This window comes from Cimex lectularius, unplaced genomic scaffold (genome assembly GCF_000648675.2).
Source record: "Cimex lectularius strain Harlan isolate CLEC.00 unplaced genomic scaffold, Clec_2.1 scaffold73, whole genome shotgun sequence".
NCBI classification, from domain to species: domain Eukaryota; kingdom Metazoa; phylum Arthropoda; class Insecta; order Hemiptera; family Cimicidae; genus Cimex; species Cimex lectularius.
Window position 1 is genome coordinate 316397 of NW_019392632.1, and position 11104 is coordinate 327500.

The 11104-nt window shown below is 34.1% G+C and overlaps 1 protein-coding gene across 9 annotated transcripts in view; it reads right to left on the reverse strand.

The window, feature by feature from the left end:
- Positions 1–11104, reverse strand: part of LOC106662796 — a 371911-nt gene that overhangs the window by 286432 nt on the left and 74375 nt on the right. For 8 of the 9 annotated variants that reach the window (XM_024230097.1, XM_024230053.1, XM_024230212.1 and 5 more), the window contains 2 exons: positions 9306–9575; positions 8926–9058 (listed from right to left, as the gene is read on the reverse strand). In XM_024230097.1, coding sequence (XP_024085865.1) covers positions 8926–9058; positions 9306–9575 — 403 coding nt within the window. The remainder of the gene's footprint in view (positions 1–8925; positions 9059–9305; positions 9576–11104) is intronic. The other variant, XM_024230227.1, reaches the window with a different exon arrangement.

Consider the following 11104-nt stretch of genomic DNA (forward strand, 5'->3'; position numbering starts at 1 on the left):
AAAAAGGATTAAGTCCTCACAGTAGGGACAAAACGAAAAAGTAGTTGAACAAAGAAAAAACGTGAGGTTAATCCTAGATTTCCTCAATCCCACGACTTTTCTCCCAAATAATTTTTTTAATATACAGGGGAAAACGAAACTTCACAAAAAAATTATAATATTCTGTGCAGAAATAAATTCCCTACAAAATTAGAAAAGAAAAAAATCAATTATTTTCAGACGTCTGCTCCTCTTAAGTTGGCTGTGGCTAGTATTATTGGGTTGTCCGGAAAATAATGCAGGATTTTGGTATTAAACAAAAAAAAAGAAACTAGTTACTTTAAAGCAATGTTCTTTAATCAAAATAATTTCCCANGAGTAATCCTGTAAACGTAAACAGAATATTTTATATAGATTTTTTTTAATGAAAACTTAAAATCCTGCATTATTTTCCGGACAACCCAATATTTTTCCTTGATTCCCTGCCAGCTGAGCGTAAGGCGTAAGGTAATTTTTTTCCTCATTTCTGATTTTTTGACTGCTGTTTGACTGTTAGAAATTTCTTTGACTGTTTTTCCCCTGGTGAATTTATTCAATGTGTAGTCATTTCTTTTTCCATCCATTTATTAAGCTAAGATTTTAGCTTGTATTGCGCCAATGGAGCTTCTAGTCCTGCTTTTGCTAGTTTGTCTGTCTTTTTGTTCCCTTCGATCTCCTCGTGTCTCGGTACTTACATCAGAGTTACCTAGTTGTGTTTTACTAGGATTTGAAAACGTGTTAGGCATTCTCCGTTCTGAGAATATGTATATATGTACACATTTTTTTTTACTTTATGCACTGAGTTTTATTGCATGGATTCAGAATGGAAAATTAATGATGTGGGACCCAGGGGCTTTTCTAGGTCACAATCTGGGGCTTAACTATGATCTCTCTGTTTTATTTTGGATCCATTTATAAATCCTCTACAAACTTCGGGAATTTGTTTCTATTTTTATTTAGAAGAGTTTGCCAAATTTATCTTTTGTTTTGATTTTCAGTCAAAGCATTTCATTTTTTATATCGTACATTGTAAAGATTTTATGGTGGATTTTTCTTGGATCAAGCTTTATTTCATTTTATCCTAAGTGCCTGTTTACATTTCCATATAGCTTTCTCTGGATGTTTATATGAAAATGTGGAAATTCCAGGGCTACTTCTAGGATTTGTTGATATATCTTAATAATGCAAGATTAAAAATAAAAAATGGCAAAAAGGAGGGAAAAAAGGTGGGCTGAGATGGGAAGTTAGTGTCCGAGTGGATCGAGGTCATATAGCTCAAGTGGTAGAGCAGCGGCGTATCTAACCGAAAATCGTGAGTTCGAATCCCACTCGTGACACTGACTTTTTTATATCAACTAAAAACCTTAATTAATTGAAAGATTAAGAATAAACTATTTTTTGAAAGTCAAAGAGAAAAATTTAAATAAAAAGTCAGTCAATGAAGTCAACAGATCAAATGAAAATGTGAAATTATTTTGTTAAATAAAATATGTAAGACAAAACAAATTATTTCATATACATTAAGAAAACTTAAAATTTATGTTTTGTATTTGTATATTGAAAAATATTATGATATCTTCAAAGGTGGAGTTTAAATATTGATGCACCCCTTTAAATTATTTTTAAATTTTTTTATTACCAGGTTTCCGCTTACAATTGTCATAACTTTTAAAAACAATATCATATTTTTATACGTGCTGCAAACTCAATTTATCTATCCCGACATCATTAATTAATTAAATCCGAATATTTTCTCAATGAAAAGTTCAGTTCAACGAACTTCGTCGTTTTTGCACAACCGGTTCTACAAGAAGAATGACCTCGGGCCTCCTTGTTAGATAAGAGGCGTGTAAGCGTCCAAAGGATCCTTTTTCTCTTCCTCAGGAAGTATTCCGACCGCTAAAACTGGTGTACATTCCCTCGAACTCGTTCTTGACTTTCTCATTGGTAATTATCCGCCAACGCGGGCGATTTATATTGACCGAGGGACTGCAAAGTCAATCTGAAATAGCACGTCCATGTAATAACGTTTGTTTATACGACTTATCGAATTTCCCCGGAAGTATTTGACCGCCTCGAATAAATATACATACGTTGCAAATTCGAAAGTATTCAAAGCAAAGGATTTTTAATTGAATTTATAAATATATATAGCCTGTTTTGTTTTCCTGTAGTCCTAAGTAAATATAGGACTACTTTACAATTTTTATATTAGCAATTAATTTTCTAAACGAATGTAGAATTATTAGTCTTTGTAGGTTTCCAAAACTTCCCATATCTTCTAAATTTTTATCACCAAACCTGTTCAACTACTCTCTTTAAAGCTATAAGCATCAACATTATTCCACAAATATATATCATAATGTAGATAATATTATAAACGACAATAAAATGCACCAAAACTCCGCGGCAATAAACATTATTTATTGTCCATATATGCAAAATATTCTGTGCCTCTCTGAATGATGTCTTTCCAAACAAACTAATGTGAGCAATTCAAAAATCCCTGTAAACACGTCGAATTACAAATACATGACACACCTACAATATGAAACCCCATTTAATTTATATAATAGAATGTATAATATGGTAGGCTGACTAAAATTACTTCATACATCAAGAAGTAAGAACTGGAAGGAAGAAAACAGGAAAGGAAAGAAAGGAAAAGTGTAGAGTAAAAGGATACAAACAAGGGCAATATCATAAAATGTACCCAAAATTGCGTGAAAAATATTGACGAAATAAACTTGATTAAAAAATTAGAATTGCTCTGCTTTTAAGTTACAGAACTTTCTAACCAGACGGATTTAAAGAGTTTTTAAAAATTTAAAAGGAAAGATAAGTTTATTTTACATAAATTTCCCAATTTGGGTATTTTACCAGTTAAAATGCTTTCAACCTACCCCTAGTTATCGCTTAAGTAAAACTAATGTTTAATTTCTAAAAAGGTTTCGCCTTTCAACGGTTGAAAAAAATAGTCATTAAAAAATTTCGATACTTCTATTCCAAAATAATAATAGTAATACAAATAAAACGACTCCTTTCATACAAAATAGAACCTAGGAAAAATACTACTTGAAGGTAGTTGTAATGTACTATAAATTTAAAAAAAAAAGTTAAATAGGACAACCTTTTTGAAAAATGCAAGGTTGCCATCGTTTTCGGACAATTTTCCGGCTCTTGAACTTCCTAGTGATATCCTTCCTTCGTCTCAAGCTTTTTGTTTTTTCTTCTATTCATTTTCGTACCAAAGGGGCTTTTTAATTTGTATTACTTTTATTATTTGATAATAGAAGGTTCAAAATTTTAATGACTAATGTAACTGTTGGCAACTGAACTGCTTTTATGAATTAAAGATTAATATTACTTTGGAGATAACTGACCTTTCAGACATAAAGTCCGTATTTTTATGGGCTTACAGCTCATTATTAGGGGAAACTTTTCTTTAAGCTCCGTTTCTGTCAATATTTCAGAGCCAAGAAAATCTTACTTAAACTTTATGCAAGAACTTTGGAAACTAATAAAAGTTTATTTTCTAAATTATTTGTATTTTATTTGCTTAAGGTTAAATAAAAGACTAAATCATTCTCATTGAGTTTTCAATGTTCATTTCATTGGTGTAATCAAATTTACAGTAGAATTAATATTTTATGAGACACGAGGGACTTTATGGAATAAAGTTGTGAAAGGATGAAGTAAGTTGCAAACTGAAACATCTTGAATACAATTGTGAATCAGTCTTCGGACAAGAGATGGTTTTGTCCAATTTGTCATGTGCAAAAACCTCCTGAAATATTCACGACTGTTCATTGACCCTGTATATCATACGTTGATACAACTTGAAGACAGTTTGTAATGAGTTCCGACAGGCACTTAAAATTCCGTGTCGTGTATACTTTATAAATATATTCACTATTTTTCGTGGTCCGCTTGACCAATTAATAACATTCAATTAATTAAGGTTTTAAGTTGAGATAAAAAAGTCAGTGTCACGAGCGGGATTCGAACCCACGACCTTCGACTTGATACGCCGTTACTCTACCACTTGAGCTATCGTGACTTCGATCCCCTCGGGCACTAACTTCCCATCTCAGCCCCACCTTTTGAATTTTCTCTCCTTTTTGCCATTTTTCAAATGTCGTGTAATCGGATTGGATTTTCGGGGGCAAATGAAATGGCCACGGAGAGCTTTAGTGAAGTACACTTCATTTTAAATCATTAAATTCACTAATTTCGTGGTCCGCTTGACCAATTAATATATTACAATTAATTAAGGTTTTTAGTTGAGATAATAAAGTCAATGGCACGAGCNTATATATATATATATATTCAGTCTAAGAAATTCTGAGAAACTTCACCCTATATCTTTAGAATCAGTAAGAGATGACTTGTTCCCGTGAATGTGTTGACGGTACATTTTCTTCATATTTAAATAAGACCTCGTCAAGGTGGATAATTTATTGGTTAGAGTTATGAACTATTTTAACAATGATTTTTTCCATTTTATTGTCCACAAATATATCAAGACCCCTTCCTTTTTCAGATGCTGATCCTTTCAAAATATACTAAGTTTTGCAGGTGATAAATATTCGTTGACGTACGCTTGACTGTTTGTAAAAATACAATTTTCCTTTTTTAGGTGGATACTATTCATAAAAATTTTTAGGGTGGAAAAATTTAAAAAAATCGGTGCACTAAACGTGGATGAAAATTTTGACACATATCTTCCATAAACTAAATTTGTTTTTGGAAGCTGGAGGTTGCTTAAGTACGACTCGGCTTAATAAACAGAAGTCCGGTGTCAGTTGCTCATGTGATAATGACGGCGTTGGGATGTATAAGAAAGTCACAACTGTAAATCGTATACACAATGGGGCCAAGAATGTTTCCTTGTCGGACGCCGGCTTGAATTGCTCTGATTATAAGTATTAGTAGGAAGCGTTTTAGTTTTTAAAGGATCCCTGAGTGCAAGAACGTATCAAAACCGTGGCCTCATCTGAGAACGTACACAAGCAATACTCATTGCTCTCAAGAACGGAGGAAATGGTAGCTAAATCGTGGCGTAATGGGAACGAAAGCCGAATGGTGAAAAGCAATGATTCTATTTGAATCTAGAATAGATATTAAACGTTTTAAAAGCCCTGTAGGAAGAAATGTAATTAATTAAGAATTTCAATAAGCCTTATTTTCAAGACGAAGTTCGAAGCTCTGACGTTAAATGACGATTTTTTTCTACGTGAACACTGTATTGGTGCAATTCATTATACACTGACGGGAAAAAATTCCACCCACGTGTAATATAACTAGATTGGCATTATTTTTATATATTAATCAGTTTCACGTTAATAATTGAGACTTTGTCTGAAATATTTAAAAAAAATGTAAATTGCTAAGGAAAAAAAGACGGACAGATAAAATTTGTTTAAATTTTGTTTTAGAATTTTTATTAACATTTCAATATCGCGTATTTCCTCCTCTTGCCTTAATTACACCTCGAAGACTCCTCGGCATCCATTCTACCTGTCTGAAGGGTGGCCCATTCTTCAGTAAGAATCCTTTAAAGATCATGGAGTGTATCAGGAAGTGATGAACGTGGCCTTTTGAGGTTATCCCATAATGCTCGATGGGGTTCAAATTTGGAGAACGGACTGGTCAGGCTAAGACCCTGATGTTGTGCTGTAGAAGGTACGTTTGTATTATGCGAGCGACATGTGGACGGGCATTATCGTGCATTAGAATAGGATTGTCGCTGATTTCATCGACGATAGGCAACGCATGATGGTCGAAAATTTCATCCACATAGCGAGTGGCATTCGAAGACCCTCGACGAACATCAACCAACTTTGTACCACTCTGCATTGAAATTCCCGCCCACGCCATCAGTGAGCTACGTTGAAAAGGTTGGCTCTGGGAAAAATTAAAAGCTTCGTACCTTTCATTTCGCCTTCTCCACACTCTTTCACCCCCATGTGAGATCGTAGAGCAAATCTACACTCATCTGTAAAATGTACTCTCAGACCAATCGTCCAAATACCAATGGCTATGTTCTCGAGCAAAAGGGAGCCGTGCAACTCTGCGTTTTCTGGTCATTTCTGGCCCTCTTAAAGGGCGAAAAGCCATCAGTTCATACTGATTTAATCTTCTTCGAGCAGTGCGTTCATAAATTTGGAAACCTCGAACTTCCTGGAGCTGAGGAATCGCTTGAACAACAGTAAGGTGACGGTTTCGCAAAATTCTTAAAGTCAAAAACCGGTCATCTGTTAGCCTAGAGCGCCCAATAACCGCGCCTTCTATGGTAGGACAGTTTCTCGAAAACGTCTAACAGCGTCTCGCAGTGTTTTGTATGGACGTCCGATGGCAATAACCGCATAACTGATGGAACGTCCATCATCAGTAAGTGCCACACCACGCGCAACATCTTCAACGCTAAGTGGAATTTTAAATTGAAGTTTAAAAAAAAAAAAATTCAAATTAAGAAAACAAAGATGAAATCTAAACAGTTTATTGCTTCAAAATTCAAATGAGACTGAATAAACATTTTAAATACCGTAAAAAGTAAACATTGAAAAATGCTTTATTCTTGTTTTGGATTAAGGATTAAGTGTGTGTTTACCTTCAATATAAAACATAGCATAAACAAATATTTATTTATAAAAGGAATGAGACAAATTAAAGACAGAATTTTCGTTCTTTGAGAAAATGAAAAAAAATCAATTTGGTGGACATTTTTGCGTAATAGTGTATATATAAAAAGTCTATTTTTTATTTAGAAACATTTATAGCCCCCCCCCCCCAGGAAAACAATACTTTTTGAACCTTCTGCACAACTCACCAATGGAATGAATATGACTTCAAATTGCTTTATTTTCATTCTTATTCGCAAAAATAATTCAATTTCATCATAAGTGTGAAAAACAATTTGTTTTTAAATACACAAAGATCACTTTCAACAGTAAGATAAGTTTTAGGTTTTGAAAAAAGATAAAGATATACGAAACAATTAATTTTGATTTGTCTAAATTTTTCTTTAAATACCTCACGTTGAAGGGTCATAAATATAGCGTTGAGACCCATTTTTCCGGCAAATTATCTATCGAACCTAATCCAACAGTCGGCTCATAATCGACCATTAACGAAAAATCTCCGCTTTCCGATTCGAAAAACGATTCGTCCATTTATTGTGAAATCGTCCGGATCGTGCCATGACAATGCAAGCGACATAATACATTCTGTCGCAGAGCAGGGAAGGGCGTATTGTAGATAATTACAATAGGGAAACGCATTTGCCAGCACAGGAGGCCAATTCCAGCATACTCAGAGAGAGATATCCCATAATCTACATTTTATTGTTCGTTAATTTATCATTTGTAATTCCGGTAATTATAGTTTAATGTTACACTATCATGATGTCTCTCGAAACAATTGTCAAATTTACCAAGGTTAATAATATGTTCATTAGAAAAGAAGTAGTATATCAGAGTAGTTTGTCTATGTCAAAAATGCACGATACAAATTTAAAAATCTGCAGAAAAAAAAAACAATATTGAGGTGCCGCCCCAAAATTTAGTTTTGCATTGCGTTTGAAAAGTTGTACCTGTGATAAGGTATTAATTTGCGTGAGTGGCTAAATGTTACAATGTTAACACATTGTAAAACACCTAAACCGTTGCTGCTCCCGACGCCCCTTCGCACACGCATACTTAAATAAACCTAAGGTAAGTATAACCTAATTTGACAAATCTGGTCATCTGGGGTACTGGTAAATCAGCTACAGTACTATTTATTTGATTAGGGCCAGTGTGAGGGGACATATTTTATTTTGGAAAGTGCTACATGTACAATGAAGTCCATATTTTCATAATTAAAAATTAATGATTTTTTTTACGAGAGCTCGCAACAGCAGAAGTTATATCAACCCTCTGGGTGCCGGTGTTTTTGAAAAAAAAACCACATTTGTAAGTATGCCGAGTTCGAATGCAGGGCCGATGGATTCGAACGCAGGACGTTTACCCTACAGTGATGAGCGCCGTGTCAACGCCTAAACCGTTGCGGCTACCGACGCCGCTATTAATGAAATTAATTACAAATAAAATTGAAAATTATATATTAAAAAACCATAAAAATAAAGGATTATTTTTTTCGTTTAAATTTTACTTTAAGATTTTGTGGAGATCGTGAGATTGATTTTGGGTTTAGAAAAACATTTTCTTTATAGGGCCAACGTTTCGATCTTTATTGAGATCATCTTCAGGGCTCAAACAGTTTTTGTCTGTGTTGATGCGTCATTTTTGTGTGTCGTGTTAAGAGTGCCTTTTTATTTTAATTTAAAATAATTAGTGTCTTATATTAAAAAAAAACACGAAAATCAATCAAAATTAAAATTAGAAAAATATATAAAACTAAATATATTTTTTTTATATAATGGTTGAAAATCTCGTAATCAAACGGAAATATTTAGCTTTAAATAATAAACAAAGAGTAGCACAATTAATTTTTTCAATTACAGAAATTCTACTTTACGTATTTACATTATTTAAAAGATTTTTTAAAAGAGTCAGCATTATAATAAAAAGGATTAATTTGAAATATAAAAAAGATAATTTGGACGGAAAAAGATTACTTACAAATTAAAAAGGGCAAAATTTACGGGGGGAAACGGTTACTTTGATTAAAAAGCTATATTGCAGATTGTATTTCAACAAAAAATTGTATATATACATATATATATTTCTGCTTGAGTGTGTGTGGGGGGGGCCGCGCACGTGTCACAGTATTATAAATAATAGAAAAACTGATATACATACCGGGAATATTGTGTTAAACTTTATTAGTAAATGTCAATTTATCAGAGCAGTTAGAAACGAAACTGTTGAGTACTAAAAATTGAAATAATCAACTGGGACTCACCTCAGATGAAGTCAGATAGCACAGCCTCGAGTCTGTACTTTCAATTGACGCCTGCTGAACGATCCCATATCTTGAAGATTCCCTGTCGCTCATGTAATCAGATCTCAGACTGTCCTGGCGGTCGAAAACCCCTCTGAAACAACATTTATCAAAATGGAGAAATAGCTTTTTCCTCGAAAACATAAAAAATGCTGAATGCCACGTTTGTCAGAGAGTAAAAACGATCCCATTCGATTTGAGAAACGCCGCCTGAACTCCTGTTATCATTATACATGTTGAAACCCTCCGAAGAGGGAATACAACCGAATCCTACTTCCAACGACTAGCTAACGGCCAAACAATCATGCAAAGGTAGGGGTAACAAGTATCTTAAGACTGACCTCTGTTCGAACGAGTCAGCTCGATTGCTTTTGTAACCGGAATCGTTGAGAGACCCTTCGTGTCTCAAAGAGGGCAAAGAATCCCAAGGGGACCTTCTATGGCCACCGGTACCGCCACCACTTCCAGGGGCGCCGTTTCCCGAAGGCGGTAAAACGCCGGATGGACCGTAGCTTCCACAGCTTCCCAATGTCGAACTCCCGGACCTCCAACCGTCCGAATGCCTGAACCATTGAGCTCGAGCTGACTCGCCAAGGCAAGAGGCACAACGGCTGCAACAAACAAATAAACTAATGATCTTACATCATTTTAAATTTCCTCCAAGCCGGATCGAATTGAAAAACTCCTTCTAACAGTCTAACAGAAGAAATCATGCGAGGTTTCATAAAATGTTTAGATAAGAAAAAATATTTACGTGTCCACTATCTTATTTAGCCACCATTGAAGTTCTTTGTAAGACATTTATCGCCTTAAAATCACAGTTGAGACTGGTTTCACAAAATATTTCAAAAATCATTTCCATTTATGCAATCAAAGATAAAAATCGCTGACAATTCAAGCAGTTTCAAATGCAAATTCATATGCGAAAAATGGATGTTTCATGCAAAAGGACAAAAACGCAACTCACTCCTGATGTAAAAAATCATAGATATAGATAAAATATAGCTAAAAATAAATAAGAGAAAATGCATTTAGTTCGATTAATTATAATAAAATTTTCACTGATATTTAGAATCTTTCAACATTCTACCGTAAATTATTTGTAAAATGATTCATAAATTATTTAGACCAAATGAAAAAGCAATTATTTAACAATGCTTTCCTTGTTGTTGAATTATTAAATCGAGCAGAACTTTTGAATTAATTCAATCTAAAATTTTATATTTTACAGGTTAGTGCAAAATAAATTTTATTTTTCTCGTGTAGAAATGTGTGATGATCAGTGACCGTTAGTCGATGATTATTCGGAAATCGTTCACACTCAACACGACACGCAAGAATGGCACAATTACGCAGAAAACAAACACTTTGAGCCCTGAAGATGATCTCAATAACTATCGAAACGTTGGGACGATAAAGAAAATGTTTTTCTGAAACCTAGATCACACCAGACCGCATCTCACGATTTCCGACTAATAAATTTTATTCAAAAATCAATTGTTTCAAAACATTCCTGTCTGCAGACGAAAAAATGGTGTTTATGTGAAATATTCATATGACTAATATAAATTCATATGACTAAATATTCATATGACTAATATAAAAACTGTTTATAATACAATTAGCTCGTGAAACATGATTACTAAAGTGATTACTAAAGAGACTTTTCATTGGTTGGTCAGAGAGCTAAGAGCTTATCAAAAATCCAGCAGAAATGGTCAGCGATAAATAGAAATAAAGTGTTTATTTTCTGTGGTCGAATGAGCCCACAGGCTTTTGGCGAAATGTCGGGCTGAGTGAGAACTTTAGTAAGACGAGAGGATTGGGATGATTGGATGAGGATTTATGAAATTTTGTGTGCCTTGATCGGCATACCATCGGCAAACTCTTTGTACGGGCTTGTATTGGTAATTTTCCGGAGGGCTTTAACATTGGAAGGTACTGTAGGAATGGGAAAGCTTGAAAGCCTACCTTAATCCCGGACATTCGTAGAGATCCTTGAAGCTTTTCGGTTCAAGTTCAAGCTATAGAATGTTTTTTCTTTTTTTCGATCGTTTACGCCGAGCGTCTGGCAACAAGCTTAGTAAGATGTCTTCACTGTCTCTTTAGCAAATTTTAATTTACTTATATTTATTTATCG